At 39.4% G+C, this 18,518-nt stretch overlaps 1 protein-coding gene across 1 annotated transcript in view; it reads left to right on the top strand.

Moving 5' to 3' along the window:
* Positions 1-18,518, top strand: part of ABCA13 (ATP binding cassette subfamily A member 13) — a 273,722-nt gene that overhangs the window by 235,029 nt on the left and 20,175 nt on the right. The window contains 1 exon segment of the mRNA XM_057549669.1: positions 16,176-16,268. Within this exon segment, the coding sequence (XP_057405652.1) occupies positions 16,176-16,268 (93 nt within the window).

Below are 18,518 nucleotides of genomic sequence, written 5' to 3'. Positions count from 1 at the left end.
CTAGTTGCGGCGAGCAGGGGCCACTCTTCATCGCAGTGCACGGACCTCTCACTATCGCGGCCTCTCTTGTTGCGGAGCACAGGCTCCAGACGCGCAGGCTCAGTAGTTGTGGCTCACGGGCCCAGTTGCTCCGCAGCATGCAGGATCTTCCCAGACCAGGGCTCGAACCCGTGTCCCCTGCATTGGTAGGCAGATTCTCCTACCAATGCGCCACCAGAGAAGCCCCCTCCATTGCTTCTTATAAGAAGCCAACCACTAACGGTTCCGACATCATCAGTCACATTTGTCTGACTCTTTCAAGATTTCTCGGTGGCTCTCAACATCTCGACTTTGATGTGTCTGGATGTAGATCTCTGTTGTCCTACCTGGGGCTCGTTTGTGTTTCTTTGGGAGGAATCTATGACAACTCTTTCCCCTGCAGTGAGTAGGTCCTGGTGCCTCTGCCTAGTTGGTTTTTTCAATTTTGTTTTCATTTTTTAAAGCCTGGGGTTTTCAGAGTCACGCTGTTTTTATACAGGCCAGTTGCCTGGCAGAGCCTGTGCTCGACCACCTCAGGCCAACAAGGGTTCTCTTCTGTCTCTGCCACGATCTGCGTGAGGGCGGGGCAGGGCATTCCAAATTCAGGCTGCTTTCTAGTCGGTTCAGTTTTCTCTTTCCTGCTTCCTCTGGTCTCTGCAGGGTGCACATGGGTGGCGGGCAGAGGGCCTCTGGGCTCACACGGAGTCTGTAGCTGGCTTGGGCCTCTCCGGCCTCTCGTGCTGTACACGCAGCCTCATGGGCTCTGTGCGTGACACGGCCACAGGCCAGACCCTGAGCTGTTGGCCCTTCCTTTTGCTGGACTCTGCAAGAGCCGGGATTCTGACCATGTTGTTGGGTGTGGGCGTGGCCCGGTGGTCCACGGTGTGTGCACCCTTCAACAGGGGCAGAGGGGCTGCTGAGCTTCACAGCCTGGCCCACCTGCTAGGGCTGCGTGTTGTAAGCCAGAATGCTGCAGACCACCCCCTTCTTACCTGGTTCAGCAGTTTGTCGGCTGTAACTGTCTCTTATGTTATCATATGCCTTTGGTCAGTTTCCAGAATTCTGAAACGTATTGTTTTTGTTCATTTTGTCCAGTTTCATAGTTGTCTTCTGTCCATGTCTACCCTTGACCGTAGCCAGAAGTCCTCACCTTGGTTTTTTTTTTTTTTTTTTTGTCTTTGTTCTGTTTCTCCTCTGAAAATAAAATTTTACATCGAAATGAATTAAATTTGGCAAATTCTCTACTTTATCATAATGTATACACGTTCTTGCTTCCAGTGCCCCTCTTGTTGTGCCATTTCAGGAAACTCTGTATTTCTATAGTCATTCTGCCAGCACTGAAGTCCCTGTGCTGGTGTGTCGATTCTGAGATTTGGTACACAGGTGTCACGTTAAAAATTCCTGGTAATTTTCATATAACGAATAATTATTGCAGACAGTTCTCATATCACTGTAATTTCTTTTTTATGTTTTCCTGTTCATTTGGTTTCACATTAATGATGTATCTTTATTTCCAAAAATCTGTCTGTATTTGTGCAACACAAAGATCTAAATGACTCAGTGATAATGAAGAGCAGGGCAGCCTTGGATCGGTTCCCTGATCCTAAAGCAGTGCCGTCAGCTGAGAAGTCTCTGAACTGCAGTTTCCTTTTAAATTTGAGTCCCTCTCCCTCCCCCATTCCTTATCCTGGGGGGCCACGGGGGGAGCAGGGGGCAGGACACCAAGGGTAGGAGTGCTGGGTCCCGATTTACTCTCTATGAGGAATTAAAATCAGCCCGACCAAGAGGGACCAGGACTTCCTCCACCTCATCCGTCAAACGCTGATCTGAGAAACTCCAATATAAACCCTTAAGCCTCTGCATCACCTGCCGTACTTCTGTCCCTGTCAGCCTAAGTGCCAAAAGGAAACATGGTGTTTATTTTTGAGTAAATGGTCAGAGATTCCTTTCGTTGTTGTAACACCTTGACTTTGTTTATTCCTCTTGATGTTGAAGACCATCAGAATCTCAAATCTCTGCCTCTAGGCTGAGACTCAGTAGAATCCCACGTGTTTGGAGCATAGCTGTTTGATAGCTGATACTCATTCAATTGGAAATTCCGAGTCATTACTCTGCAGCCTTAATTAATATCGGTTGTGATTTGGGATCCGTGTTTAGCGAGGTAATATAGAAGTGACTACATATTCTCCCACTTTAATTAGAGACCTACTATGCATTAATAAAAATGGTAAGTTTATTTTAAATTGAAATTAATTGAAGAAACATAGAGAAAGATACGTGTGCACAGAAAAATATATAAAGCACATTTGGGATGTTTATAGCACTAAGACTTCATAACAAAGACCCCAAGTGACAGTGGCTGAGACCAGACACGCTTTTCTCTCCTGCATTCACAGTTCACGCTGCTGGGCTGTGTCAGAGCCCAAGGTCGTTCAAAGACTCAGGTTCTTTCCACCGTGGCACTTACTCATGAGCTTCACGGTTGAGTTGACTCCTTAGCTGTGTCCCTATCCCAGCTCATGGAAAGTGGAAAGATCCAAAACCCAGGGCAAGTGCCTTGCCTTACTTCAGTATGACCCAGAAATTGTCCTTCGCATTGACCTGATGGGTTGCGTGTCCACCTCTGGCTGCACGGAAGTCTGGCCAGTATGATCTTGATCTGAACATACACTGACCCAATGAGCAGATTGTTGTATGTCCATTCCCCAATAGGAAAACTACCATACTTTCTGTAGAATTTGTATAGTACAGCAGGGTAAAAGAAGGAAAGAAATTCCACCATTAATTTCACTTTTCAGATATTTATAGTCATACGTTTTTTTGTTTTTCTTCCCAGTATTTTTTTTGCATATTTTTATTTTTTATTTTCTTATTTTTTTATGTCTTTATTGGAGTATAATTGCTTTACAATGTTGTGTTAGTTTCTGCTGTACAACAAAGTGAATCAGCTATATGTATACATATATCCCCATATCCCCTCCCTCTTGTGTCTCCCTCCCACCTGCCCTATCCCACCCCTCTAGGTCGTCACAAAACATCAAGCTGACCTCCCTGTGCTATGGGGCTGCTTCCCACTAGCTATCCATTTTACATTTGGTAGTAAATGTAAACTATATGTAAAATATATGTCCATGTCACTCTCTCACCTAGTCCCAGCTGACCCTTCCCCCCTGCCCCCCGTGTCCTCAAGTCCATTCTCTACGTTGGTGTCTTTATTCCTGCCCTGCCACTAGGTTCATCAGTACCATTTTTTTTTTTTTTTTTTAGATTCCATATATATGCATTAGCATACAGTATTTGTGGTATTTGTTTTCTCTTTCTGACTTACTTCACTCTGTATGACAGAATCTAGGTCCATCCACCTCATTACAAATAACTCAATTTGGCTCATGTTTATGGCTGAGCAATATTCCATTGTATATACATGCCACATTTTTATCCATTCATCTGTCAATGGACATTTATATTACTTCCATGTCCTGGCTATTGTAAATCGTGCTGCAATGAACATTGTGGTACATGTATCTTTTTGAATTATGGTTTTCTCAGGGTATATGCACAGGAGGGGGATTGTTGGGTCATAAGGTAGTTCTATTTTTAGTTTCTTAAGGAGCCTCCATACTGTTCTCCATAGTGGCCATATCAATTTACATTCCCACCAGTAGTGCCGAGGGTTCCCTTTTCTTCACACCCTCTCTGACATTTATTGTTTGTAGATTCTTTTTTTACATTTATTGTGCACTTTATTTCTATTATTATTACATAGTAATATATAATGAAATAATTATACAACTCACCATAATGCAGAATCAGTGGGAGCCCTGAGTTTGTTATCACTTGCCATGCACTGATAGGGTTTTTTTTTTTTTTAAACATCTTTATTGGAGTATAATTGCTTTACAATGTTGTGTTAGTTTCTGCTTTATAACAAAGTGAATCAGTTATACATATATATATGTTCCCATATCTCTTCCCTCTTGCATCTCCCTCCCTCCCACCCTCCCTATCTAGGTGGTCACAAAGCACCGAGCTGATCTCCCTGTGCTATGCAGCTGCTTCCCACTAGCTATCTATTTTACATTTGGTAGTGTATATATGTCCATGACACTCTCTCACCCTGTCACATCTCACCCCTCCCCCTCCCCATATCCTCAAGTCCATTCTCTAGTAGGTCTGTGTCTTTATTCCCGTCTTGCCACTAGGTTCTTCATGACCTTTTTTTTTTCCCCTTAGATTCCATATATATGTGTTAGCATACTGTATTTGTTTTTCTCTTTCTGACTTACTTCACTCTGTATGACAGACTCTAACTCCATCCACCTCATTACAAATACCTCCATTTCATTTCTTTTTATGGCTGAGTAATATTCCATTGTATATATGTGCCACATCTTCTTTATACATTCATCCGATGATGGACACTTAGGTTGCTTCCATGTTCTGGCTATTGTAAATAGAGCTGCAATGAACATTTTGGTACATGACTCTTTTTGAATTATGGTTTTCTCAGGGTATATGCCCAGTAGTGGGATGGCTGGGTCATATGGTAGTTCTATTTTTAGTTTTTTAAGGAACCTCCATACTGTTCTCCATAGTGGCTGTATCAATTTACATTCCCACCAACAGTGCAAGAGTGTTCCCTTTTCTCCACACCCTCTCCAGCATTTATTGTTTGTAGATTTTTTGATGATGGCCATTCTGACCGGTGTGAGATGATATCTCATTGTAGTTTTGATTTGCATTTCTCTAATGATCAATGATGTTGAACATTCTTTCATGTGCCTGTTGGCCATCTGTATATCTTCTTTGGAGAAATGTCTATTTAGGTCTTCTGCCCATTTTTGGATTGGGTTGTTTGTTTTTTTTGTTATTGAGCTGCATGAACTGCTTGTAAATCTTGCAGATTAATCCTTTGTCACTTGATTCATTGGCAAATATTTTCTCCCATTTTGAGGGTTGTCTTTTGGTCTTGTTTATGGTTTCCTTTGCTGTGCAAAAGCTTTTAAGTTTCATTAGGTCCCACTTGTTTATTTGTGTTTTTATTTCCATTTCTCTAGGGGCTGGGTCAAAAAGGATCTTGCTGTGATTTATGTCATAGAGTGTTCTGCCTGTGTTTTCCTCTAAGAGTTTGATAGTGTCTGGCCTTACACTTAGGTCTTTAATCCATTCTGAGTTTATTTTTGTGTATGGTGTCAGGGAGTGTTCTAATTTCATACTTTTACATATACCTGTCCAATTTTCCCAGCACCACTTATTGAAGAGGCTGTCTTTTCTCCACTGTATATGCTTGCCTCCTTTATCAAAGATAAGGTGACCATATGTGTGTGGGTTTACCTCTGGGCTTTCTGTCCTGTTCAATTGATCTATATTTCTGTTTTTGTGCCAGTACCAAACTGTCTTGATTACTGTAGCTTTGTAATATAGTCTGAAGTCAGGGAGCCTGATTCCTCCAGCTCCATTTTTCATTCTCAAGATTGCTTTGGCTATTTTGTGTCTCCATACAAATTGTGAATTTTTTTGTTCTAGTTCTGTGAAAAATGCCAGTGGTAGTTTGATAGGGATTGCATTGAATCTGTAGATTGCTTTCGGTAGTAGAGTCATTTTCACAATGTTGATTCTTCCAATCCAAGAACATGGTATATCTTTCCATCTATTTGTATCATCTTTAATTTCTTTCATCAGTGTCCTATAATTTTCTGCATACAGGTCTTTTGTCTCCTTAGGTAGGTTTATTCCTAGATATTTTATTCTTTTTGTTGCAATGGTAAACGGGAGTGTTTTCTTAATTTCACTTTCAGATTTTTCATCATTAGTGTATAGGAATGCATGAGATTTCTGTGCATTAATTTTGTATCCTGCTACTTTACCAAATTCATTGATTATCTCTAGGAGTTTTCTGGTAGCATCTTTAGGATTCTCTATGTATAGTATCATGTCATCTGCAAAGAGTGACAGCTTTACTTCTTCTTTTCCAATTTGGATTCCTTTTATTTCTTTTTCTTCTCTGATTGCTGTGGCTAACACTTCCAAAACAATGTTGAATAATAGTGGTGAGAGTGGGCAACCTTGTCTTGTTCCTGATCTTAGTGGAAATGGTTTCTGTTTTTCACCATTGAGGACAATGTTGGCTGTGGGTTTGTCATATATGGCCTTTATTATGTTGAGGAAAGTTCCCTCTATGCCTCCTTTCTGCAGGGCTTTTATCATAAATGGGTGTTGAATTTTGTCAAAAGCTTTCTCTGCATCTATTGAGATGATCATATGGTTTTTCTCCTTCAATTTGTTAATATGATGTATCACGTTGATTGATTTGTATATATTGAAGAATCCTTGCATTCCTGGAATAAACCCCACTTGATCATGGTGTATGATCCTTTTAATGTGCTGTGGGATTCTGTTTGCTAGTATTTTGTTGAGGTTTTTTGCATCTATGTTCATTAGTGATATTGGCCTGTAGTTTTCTTTTTTGTGTGACATCTTTGTCTGGTTTTGGTATCAGGGTGATGGTTGCATCATAGAATGAGTTGGGGAGTGTTCCTCCCTCTGCAATATTTTGGAAGAGTTTGAGAAGGATAGGTGTTAGCTCTTCTCTAAATGCTTGATAGAATTCGCCTGTGAAGCCATCTGGTCCTGGGCTTTTGTTTGTTGGAAGATTTTTAATCACAGTTTCAATTTCAGTGCTTGTGATTGGTCTGTTCATATTTTCTATTTCTTCCTGGTTCAGTATCAATATCAATTAAGTCCATCTTGTTTAATGTATCATTTAAAGCTTGTGTTTCCTTGTTTATTTTCATTTTGGATGATCTGTCCATTGGTGAAAGTGGGGTGTTAAAGTCCCCTACTATGATTGTGTTGCTGTCGATTTCCCCTTTTATGGCTGTTAGTATTTGCCTTATGTATTGATGTGCTCCTATGTTGGGTGCATAAATATTTACAATTGTTATACCTTCCTCTTGGATCGATCCCTTGATCATTATATAGTGTCCTTCTTTGTCTCTTGTAATAGTCTTTATTTTAAATCTATTTTGTCTGATATGAGAATTGCTACTCCAGCTTTCTTTTGATTTCTATTTGCATGGAATATCTTTTTCCATCCCCTCACTTTCAGTCTGTATGTGTCTCTAGGTCTGAAGTGGGTCTCTTGTAGACAGCATATATATGGGTCTTGTTTTTGTATCCATTCAGCCAGTCTGTGTCTTTTGGTGGGAGCATTTAATCCATTTACATTTAAGGTAATTATCGATATGTATGTTCCTATTCACATTTTCTTAAATATTTTGTGTTTGTTATTGTAGGTATTTTCATTCTCTTGTGTTTCTTGCCTAGAGAAGTTCCTTTAGCATTTGTTGTAAAGCTGGTTTGGTGGTGCTGAACTCTCTCAGCTTTTGCTTGTCTGTAAAGGTTTTAATTTCTCCATCACATCTGAATGAGATCCTTGCTGGGTAGAGTAATCTTGGTTGTAGGTTTTTCTCCTTCATCACTTTAAGTATATCCTGCCACTCCCTTCTGGCTTGCAGAGTTTCTGCTGAAAGATCAGCTGTTAAGCTTATGGGGATTCCCTTGTGTGTTATTTGTTGTTTTCCCCTTGCTGCTTTTAATATGTTTTCTTTATATTTAATTTTTGCTAGTTTGATTAATATGTGTCTTGGCGTGTTTCTCCTTGGATTTATCCTGATGGGACTCTCTGTACTTCCAGGACTTGATTAACTATTTCCTTTCCCATATTAGCGAAGTTTTCAACTATAATCTCTTCAAATATTTTCTCAGTCTTTTTCTCTTCTTCTTCTGGGATCCCTATAATTCGAATGTTGGTGCATTTAATGTTGTCCCAGAGGTCTCTGAGACTGTCCTCAGTTCTTTTCATTCTTTTTTCTTTTTTCTGCTCTGCAGTAGTTATTTCCACTATTTTATCTTCTAGGTCACTTATCCGTTTTTCTGCCTCAGTCATTCTGCTATTGATCCCATCTAGAGTATTTTTAATTTCATTTATTGTGTTTTTCATCGTTGTTTGGTTCCTCTTTAGTTCTTCTACATCCTTGTTAAATGTTTCTTGCATTTTGTCTATTCTATTTCCAAGATTTTGGATCATCTTTACTATCATTATTCTGAATTCTTTTTCAGGTAGACTGCCTATTTCCTCTTCATTTGTTAGGTCTGGTGGGTTTTGACCCTGCTCCTTCACCTGCTGTGTGTTTCTTTGTCTTCTCATTTTGCTTATCTTACTGTGTTTGGGGTGTCCTTTTCACAAGCTGCAGGTTCTTAGTTCCCGTTGTTTTTGGTATCTGTCCCCAGTGGCTAAGGTTCATTCAGTGGGTTGTGTAGGCTTCCTGGTGGAGGTGACTAGTGCCTGTGTTCTGGTGGATGAGGTTGGTTCTTGTCTTTCTGGTGGGCATGTCCACGTCTGGTGGTGAGTTTTGGGGTGTCTGTGGCCTTATTATGATTTTAGGCAGCCTCTCTGCTAATGAATGGGGCTGTGTTCCTGTCTTGCTAGTTGTTTGGCATAGGGTGTCCAGCACTGTAGCTTGCTGGTCGTTGAATGAAGCTGGGTCTTGATGTTGAGATGGAGATCTCTGAGAGATTTTCGCCGTTTGGTATTATGTGGAGCTGGAATGTCTCTTGTGGACCAGTGTTCTGAAGTTGGCTCTCCCACCTCAGAGGCACAGCCCTGATGCCTGGCTGGAGCACCAAGAGCCTTTCATCCACACGGCTCAGAATAAAAGGGAGAAAAAAATAGAAAGAAAGAGGATAAAATAAAATAAAATAAAACTATTATAATAAAAAATAAGAAAAAATTAATAATTTTATTAAGACAATTTTTTTTTAATTTTAAAAAATAGATTTATTAATTTTTTATAATAAAAAATAAGAAAAAAATTAAGAAAAAATTTATTAAGAAAAAAATTTTAATTTTTAAAAATAGAAAATGTGAAAAAAACTTATGAATTTTTTTTTTAATTTCTAAAAATAGGAAATAGGGAAAGAATTAAGAAAACATTTATTAGGAAAAAAAAAATTTTTAAGTAAAAAAAGAAAAAAAAAAAACAACTAAAAAACGGACAGACCTAACCCTAGGTCTAATGGTGAAAGGAAAGCTATACAGACAAAATCTCACCCAGAAGCATACACATATACACTCACAAAAAAAGGAAAAAGGGAAAAATTAATATATCCTGCTCCCAAAGTCCACCTCTTGAATTTGGTATGATTTGTTGTCTATTCAGGTATTCAACAGATGCAGGCACATCAAGTTGTTTGTGGAGCTTTAATCCGCTGCTTCTGAGGCTGCTGGGAGAGATTTCCCTTTCTCTTCTTTGTTCGCACAGCTCCTGGGGTTCAGCTTTGGATTTGGACCCGCCTCTGCATGTAGGTCGTCTGAGGGCATCTGTTCCCTGCCCAGACAGAACGGGGTTAAAGGAGCAGTGGCTTCGGGGCTCTGGCTCACTCAGGACGGTGGGAGGGAGTGGTACGGAGGAGGCGGGGCGAGCCTGCGGTGGCAGAGATCGGCGTGACATTGCAGCAGCCTGAGGCGTGCAGTGCGTTCTCCCAGGGAAGTTGTCCCCGGATCACAGGACCCTGGCAGTGGCAGGCTGCACAGACCCCCGGGAGGGTCAGCGTGGAGAGTGACCTGTGCTCACACACAGGCTTCCTGGTGGTGGCAGCAGCAGCCCTAGCGTCTCCTGCCCATCTCTGGTGTCCGCGCTGAGAGCCGTGGCTCACGCCCGCCTCTGGGGTCCGCGCTGATAGCCGCGGTTCATGCCCGTCTCTGGAGCTCATTTAGGCGGTGCTCTGAATCCCCTCTCCTTGTGCACCGTGAAACAAAGAGGCAAGAAAAAGTCTCTTGCCTCTTCGGCAGCTGCAGACTTTTTCCCGGACTCCCTCCCGGCTAGCACCGAAGCCCGAGCCTCAGATCCCAGCCCCCGCCCACCCCAGTGGCTGAGCAGACAAGCCTCTCGGGCTGGTGAGTGCTACTCGGCACCGATCCTCCATGCGGGAATCTCTCCGCTTTTCCCTCCGCACCCCTGTGGCTGCGCTCTCCTCCGTGGCTCTGAAACTTTCCCCCTGTGCCACCCGCAGTCTCTGCCCGCTAAGGGGCTTTCTGTTGTGTGGAAACCTTTCCTCCTTCACAGCTCCCTCCCACTGGTGCAGGTCCCGTCCCTATTCTTTTGTCTCTGTTATTTCTTTTTTCTTTTGCCCTACCCAAGTACGTGGGGATTTTCTTGCCTTTTGGGAGCTCTGACGTCTTCTGCCAGCGTTCAGTGGGTGTTCTGTAGGAGCAGTTCCACGTGTAGATGTATTTCTACTGTATCTGTGGGAAGGAAGGTGATCTCTGCGTCTTACTCTTCCACCATCTTTCCTCGTCCCCTCACTGATAGGGTTTTGATATGAGTCTGCAAGCAATTGATTTATTATGGTCTCTGTGCAATCAAGCCTCTCTGCTAATGATAATCTGTATTTGCAGCCGCTCCCCAGCACTAGCATCACCACCTCAGCTCCACCTCAGATCATCAGGCATTAGATTCTCATAAGGAGTGCACAACCTAGATCCCTCGCATGCTCAGTTCACAGCCTGTTTGTAGATTTTTTAATGTTGGCTATTCTGACCGGTGTGAAGTGATACCTCATTGTGGTTTTGATTTGCATTTCTCTAATGATAGTGATGTTGAGCATCTTTCCATATGTTTGTTGGCGATCTGTATATCTTCTTCGAAGAAATGTCTATTTAGGTCTTCTGCCCATTTTTGGATTGGGTTGTTTGGATTTTTGGTATTGAGCTGCATGAGCCGCTTGTATATGTTGGAGATTAATCCTTTGTCAGTTGCTTCATTTGCAAATATTTTCTCCCATTGTCTTTTCATCTTGTTTATGGTTTCCTTTGTTGTGCAAAAGCTTTTAAGTTTCATTAGGTCCCATTTGTTTATTTTTTATTTTATTTCCATTACTCTAGGAGCTGGGTCAAAAAGGATCTTGCTGTGATTTATGTCATAGAGTGTTCTGCCTACGTTTTCCTCTTAGAGTTTTATAGTGTCCGGCCTTACAGTTAGGTCTTTAATCCATTTTGAGTTTATTTTTGTGTATGGTGTTAGGAAGTGTTCTAATTTCATTCCTTTGCAGGTAGCTGTCTATTTTTCCCAGCATAACTTATTGAAGAGGCTATCTTTTCACCATTGTATATTCTTGCCTCCTTTATTGAAGATAAGGTGACAATATGTGCATGGGTTTATCTCTGGGTTTTCTCTCCTGTCCATTGATCTATATTTCTGTTTTTGTGCCAGTATCACACTGTCTTGATTACTGTAGCTTTGTAGTATAGTTTGAAGTCTGGTAGCCTGATTCCTGTAGCTCCATTTTTCTTTCTCAAGATTGCTTTTGCTATTCGGGATCTTTAGTGTTTCCATACAAATTGTGAAACTCTTTGTTCTAGTTCTGTGAAAAATGCCAGTGGTAGTTTGACAGGGATTGCATTGAATCTGTAGATTGCTTTGGGTAGTATAGTCATTTTCACAAGGTTGATTCTTCCAATCCAAGAACATGGTATATCTCTCCATTTGTTTGTATCATCTTTAATTTCTTTCATCAGTGTCATATTTTTCTGCACACAGGTCTTTTGCCCCTTAAGTAGGTTTATTCCTAGGTATTTTATTCTTTCTGTTGCAGTAGTAAATGGGAGTGTTTCCTTAATTTCTCTTTCTGATTTTTTGTTGTTAGTGTATAGGACTGCAAGAGATTCCTATACACTGTGCATTAATTTTGTATCCTGCTACTTTACCCAATTCACTGATTACCTCTAGTATTTTTTTGGTGACATCTTTAGAATTTTCTATGTATAGTATCATGTCATTTGCAAACAGTGACAGTTTTACTTCTCCTTTTCCAATTTGGATTCCTTTTATCTCTTTTTCTTCTATGTTTGCCATTGCTACAACTTCTAATATTATGTTGAATAATAGTGGTGAGAGTGGCCACCCTTGTCTTGTTCCTGATCTTAGAAGAAATCCTTACAGTTTTTCATCACTGAGAATGATGTTGGCTGTGGGTTTGTCATATAAACATATTATGTTGAGGTAGGTCCTCTCTGTGCCCACTTTCTGGAGAGTTTTTATCATAAATAGGTATTGAATTTTGTCAAAAGCTTTTTCTGCATCGATTGAGATTACCATATGGTTTTTATCCTTCAGTTTGTTAATATGGTGTATCACATTGATTGTATAATGAAGAATCCTTGCATTCCTGAGATAAACCCCACTTGATCTTGGTGCATGATCCTTTTAATGTGCTGTTGGATTCTGTTTGCTAGTATTTTGTTGAGGATTTTTGCATCTATGTTCATCAGTAATATTGGCCTGTAATTTTCTTTTTTTGTGACATCTTTGTCTGGTTTTGGTGTCAGGGTGATGGTGGCCTCGTAGAATGAGTTTGGGAGTGTTCCTCCCTCTGCTATATTTTGGAAGAGTTTGAGAAGGATAGATGTTAGCTCTTCTCTAAATGTTTGATAAAATTCACTTGAGAAGCCATCTGGCCCTGGGCTTCTGCTTGTTGGAAGATTTTTAATCACAGTTTCAATTTCAGTGCTTGTGATTGGTCTGTTCCTATTTTCTATTTCTTCCTGGTTCAGTTATGGAAGGTTGTACTTTTCTAAGAATTTGTCCATTTCTCCCAGGTTGTCCATTTTATTGGTGTATAGTTGCTTTTAGTTGCTCATGATCCTTTGTATTTCTGTGCTGTCAGTGTTACTTCTCCTTTTTCATTTCTAGTTCTGTTGAGTTGAGTCTTCTCCCTTTTTTTCTTGATGAGTCTGGCTAATGGTTTCTCAATTTTGTTTATCTTTTCAAAGAACCAGCTTTTAGTTTTATAGATCTTTGTATCATTTCCTTCATTTCTGTTTCATTTTTTCTGATCTGATCTTTATGATTACTTTCCTTCTGCTCACTTTGGGGGTTTTTTGTTCTTCTTTCTCTAATTGCTTTAGGTGTAAGGTTAGGTTGTTTATTTGAGATGTTTCTTGAGGTAGGATTGTATTGCTATAAACTTCCCTCTTAAAACTGCTTTTGCTTCATCCCGTAGGTTTTGGATCTTAGTGTTTTCATTGTCATTTGTTTCTAGATATTTTTTGATTTCCTCTTTGATTTCTTCAGTGATCTCTTAGTTATTTAGTAGTGTATTGTTTAGCCTCCATGTGTTTGTATTTTTTTGCAGTTCTTGTTTCCTTGTAATTGATATCTAGTCTCATAGCATTGTGGTCGGAAAAGATGCTTGATACAATTTCAATTTTCTTAAACATACCGAGACTTGATTTGTGACCCAAGATGTGATCTATCCTGGAAAATGTTCTGTGTGCACTTGAGAAGAAAGTGTATTCTTTGGGTATGGATGTTATGTTCTATAAATATCAATTAAGGCCATCTGGTCTAATATGTCATTTAAATCTTGTGTTTCCTTATTTATTTTCTGTTTGGATGATCTGTCCATTCGTGTAAATGGGGTGTTAAAGTCCTCCACTATCATTTTGTTACTGTCGATTTCCCCTTTTATGACTGTTAGCATTTGCCTTATGTATTGAGGTTCCCTTATGTTGGGTCCATAAATATTTACAATTGTTATATATCTTCTTGGGTTGATCCCTTGATCATTATGTAGTGTCCTTCATTGCGTCTTGTAATAGTCTTTATTTTAAAGTCTATTTTGTCTGATAGGAGTATTGCTTTTCCAGCTTTCTTTTGATTTCCATTTGCATGGAGTATCTTTTTCCATCCTCTCACTTTCAGTCTGTATGCGGGCCTAGGTGTGAAGTGGGTCTCTTGTAGACAGCATATATACGGGTCTTGTTTTTGTATCCGTTCAGCCAGTTTGTGTCTTTTGGCTGGGGCATTTAATCCTTTTATATTTAAGGTAATTATTAATATGTATGTTCCTATTACCATTTTCTTAATTGTTTTGGGTTTGTTTTAGTAAGTCTTTTCCTTCTCTTGTGTTTCATGCCTAGAGAATTTCCTTCAGCATTTGTTGTAAAGCTGGTATGGTGGTGTTGAATTCTCTTAACTTTTGCTTATCTGTAAAGCTTTTGATTTCTCTTTCGAATCTGAATGAGATCCTTGCTTGGTAGAGTAATCTTTGTTGTAGGTTTTTCCCTTTCAACCCTTTAAATCTATCTTTCCACTCCCTTCTGGCCTACAGAGCTTCTGCTGAAACCTCAACTGTTTATCTTATGGAGATTCCCTTGTATGTTATTTGTTGCTTTTCCCTTGCTGCTTTTAATATTTTTTCTTCGTGTTTAATTTTTGTTAGTTTGATTAATATGTGTCTTGGTGTAGTTCTCCTTGGGTTTATCCCGTTTGGGACTCTGTGCTTCCTGGACCTGATTGACTATTTCCTTTCCCATGTTGTCTTCCCAGTTTTGTAACATATATGTGCAATTTTCCTATAATGCATTGTCATTTTACCATTCCTATATCATTACCTTTTCCACATACAATTAATTGACTCTAGAAACCCTCATTTTAATGGCTCACACACACACAGATGCACCCTCATTTGTATGAGTATTATATTATTCTACTTTGCAAGCTGTTTCTAGATTTTTTCATATTCTAAGTAAGTTGTTATATGCATTTATATTTTCTGTGTTTCGTAATGTAATTTCCTAGGAGAGGAATTATTGCCAAATTGATTTTCAGAAAGGTATGTCCATATTTCATTCCCAACAGTAGGATATGAAATGACCTCTTTAATTGAGAGAATATCTAGCTTTTGGGGTATTTTTTGGATTTGAGAATTCTTTGTTCTTATTCACACTGGAGATGGGGGAAAAACATTTTTCTCTGCAACACACACAGGCACACATGACAAATGCCTGCCTGGCTAGAAAATAGTTTTAAGATCACTTATTTGCTGCTTAAGTTTGCAATTCATTGGTATGTTTATTACCTATGAACATTTTTTTGGGGGAAAAGTCTCTATATGTTATTTACCCCTTTTCCTCTATTGAATTTTTATTTTTATGCTAATATATATGAGTTCTTTATAATAAGTACATCAAATGTTACCCATTGTGTTTGTTGCAGTTTTTTTTTTAATGTTAGTTTGCTGTATTTTGACACACTTATTAGAAGCTTGTAGTTTTGCATTGTCAAGTACATCAAACTTTTCCTTTGCAGTTTCTTTCATTGCTCTTATGCTTAGAATGTTTCCATCCTCTGGTCACCTATGTATTTAAAATACTAATGTCTCATCTGCACTGTCTTATCTTGTTCCAGTGACCTGCCTTGTAATTCCTTAGCATACTGTCTCACTTTAATTATTTAAGAAAATATTAATATTTTCTGGGTGAGTCTTCTTTCACTTCTCTTCTTGTTTGACCTTTTTCTGCCTCTTAATTTTTCTTATGGGGAGTGATAAGCTTAAAATTTTGATCAATATTATACTAAATCCTTCTTATAATTTGTATTATACTTTTACATACTTATAATAATACAATTGTAAATTATAAGTCTTGATAGCATACTTTATATCAACATAATAATAAATTATATTACAAGCTAAATTATAGTTACAAATTACAATGTTATGTATTATTTATTATGTATTACATACTGTATTATTTATTATTTATTATGTATTACATACTGTATTAAAATATGATTTTTATTTATATTATATACACAATTTATTTTATATTTATACTTATATTTTAAACTTACAAATTAATATTATTTATATTACAATAATTTTTATACTATAATAATTTCCCATTTAAAACATGTTCATTCTTTTCCCTTTTTCTGACACATTTTTCCATTGATTCAAGATTTCATTTAGGTCCATTAGTAAATCTTTCTTTCCATAAGACTTTCACATTTTTTATGAAGGTCATTCTGATCTATTTTGCTCTTTTGTATTATTGCTTAAAGGTTCTCTCCTACATATTTTGCAACTGGCCTTCCTAGTATATGGAAAGGTTACTAATATTTTGTTAGTTGTGTAGTTGGCCACCTAGATAAAGTCTTATCCATTTCCAAAGTACTTCTTTGGGTTTCGTGAGGCCCCTCTATGGGAAATTAGCTGCTTTTCAGTAATGGTGTATCTGTCTCCTTGCTCATCTCACTGTTGATTCAAGCCCTGCGCCTGGGGCCATGGCTCACCCCTGGGTCTTGTCTCCCCAGCATGGAGGAGTGTGGGGCCGTGTGCACGAGACTTGCCATCATGGTCCATGGCAGCTTCCGGTGCCTGGGGTCCCCACAGAACATCAAAAACAGGTGTGTTGCCATCTTTTCACTTAAATGTTTCCTGTGAATTAGTAGTTGGATGCAGTTATAACTGGAAGCCCAGGCACCTCAGGGGCACAGAAGGGGAGATGGAGGCTGAGAAGGCGGGGGCATGTTTGTGTGTGAAACACCATCACCAGGGGTGCCCACCATCGGCTCCACAGAGCCCAGCTTCCCCCACCACCCCACCAAGGTCTTACTGTCTTCTGCCCATGAGGACACATGCTCTCATCGCAGTGACACTGGGAAAGTTGGAAATAGCATTGCGCAGTCAAGGTGAAACAAGGACCAAAAATATCCTCATTGATACAAAATACCACATAGAAAGATTGTACTGACATATTCCTCACCCAGAGTGGGGTTAGCAACCAGTGCTGCACCTGGAGAAAGGCCCCCATTGATTCAAGGGGGTGAAAGATGGTCCCTGTGCTTGCTTCTTAGTTCAACTAATAGACTAGAGACTTTGCACACTTTAATCACTTAGATTTCTTCCTGGTTGTCTTTTTTTTCCATTTACTTTTTGGAATCATAATGATTTTGTTATCAAGTTGTATGAGTGTTTTTGTGTCCCCGTGTAACTTTTTTTTTTTTAATTCAGTGTTGCCTAAGCTATTTTCAGAGTTTACAAGTGTAAACCGTGTATTATTGTGCTTTGCTTTTATTACACTTTGCAGATACTGCATTTTTTACAAGTTGAAGGTTTGTGGCCACCCTGCATTGAACAAGTCTGTTGGCACCATTTTTCTAATAGCATTTGCTCATATTCTGTCTCTGTGTCACATTTTGGTAATTCTTGCAATATTTCAAACCCTCCACCAGTAAAAAGATTACAACTCACTGAAGGCTCAGATGACAGTTTGCATTTTTTAGCAACAAAGTATTGTTTTAAATTAAGCTATGTACATTTTTTAGACATAATGCTGTTGCACACTTATTAGAAGACAGTATAGTATAAACATAACTTAATATGCACCAGGAAACCAAAAATATTGTGTCACTCCCTTAATTGCGATATTCGCTGTATTGTGGTGGTCTGGCATGGAAACTGCAGTATCTCCAAGGTATGCCTCTAATTTCTTTTAAATTTGTTGTTTAATCCGTTCCTTTTGATATAGAGTAATTTATTCATATATGTTGATACATCTCTTTTCATTTTCACTTATTCGATGTTTTTAAAGTAAGAATTCCCAAATGGAGATTTGTTAAATTCATATATATATATTAGGTTGAAATATTTTTATTTTATGGAGAAAATACCATGAATGTTTGGATGCAGATGCCGCGTTGCAGAGTGGATGACAGTTTTCCAGCAGCAGGCGCTGCTGGCTGGTCATGCTCACTGTCACTTCATGTCAATCCCTCATCAGATAAACCTGCTGGAAACTGTTCTCAACATGTGCTCTGCTCACCTTTAATAAGGGTCATTGAAAGAAAAATAATATTTCACGCTCCCTCTCCTTTATGAATGCTCACATAAAGTTTTATAGCCCTTGCCTGCTTGTCGGATGATGTATGTCTGAGTTTAGCTACTTGCCTTTCAAGAGGTTTACCGACGTCTCTGGAAGGGGCAGGGGGAGGGGAGGCTGTGGGGAGGCGTATCTTCTTGCTGCTCTGGTCTGTGTGCTCATCGTTCTTGCCTGCCTCTGAGTTTTAGGTCTGATCATGTGTAATAGGGGTGAGGATGGATCGCTAGTAAATATGAACTGTAGAATTCTTTTTTTCCCCCAGGATACATTATTTTTTCAGTTATACATATACATGTATCCATTCCTTTTCAAATTCTTTTCGCACTGAGGTTGTTACATAATATTGAGCAGAGCTCCCTGTGCTCTACAGTAGGTCCCTGCTGGTTATCCATTTTGAACATAGCAGTGTGTACCATAGAATTCTGTTAACAGATGGCTTGTGGGTTAGTCACTGGAACCTTGAACTCAATAGATTTAAAAATAGTTTGTAAAGTTGGTATTTTCCTATGACAAACTGACTATATGTACTTCCATAATATTGAGATGGAGAACACAGGATTGATCATTTTTATGGAATGCTGGACTCCTAAACCTGGGGGTCATCAACGTGGTGCCCACTTCCATCCTTGGGGCGTGGGGGGCTGCAGGAGGCTCCTCCCTCCACTCGGTCCCTGCCCTTCTGCCAGAATCCCTGAACATCCCTGAGGCCCGCAGTGCCTGTGCTCGCTTGCCCTGAGGACGTTGAAGCAGACAGGGGGCAAGCTTCCTGGCTTCC

The sequence above is a fragment of the Balaenoptera acutorostrata genome, chromosome 7 (assembly GCF_949987535.1).
Source record: "Balaenoptera acutorostrata chromosome 7, mBalAcu1.1, whole genome shotgun sequence".
NCBI classification, from domain to species: domain Eukaryota; kingdom Metazoa; phylum Chordata; class Mammalia; order Artiodactyla; family Balaenopteridae; genus Balaenoptera; species Balaenoptera acutorostrata.
The sequence above is the reverse complement of the archived record's forward strand: the minus strand, read 5'-3'. Positions and strand labels throughout refer to the sequence as shown.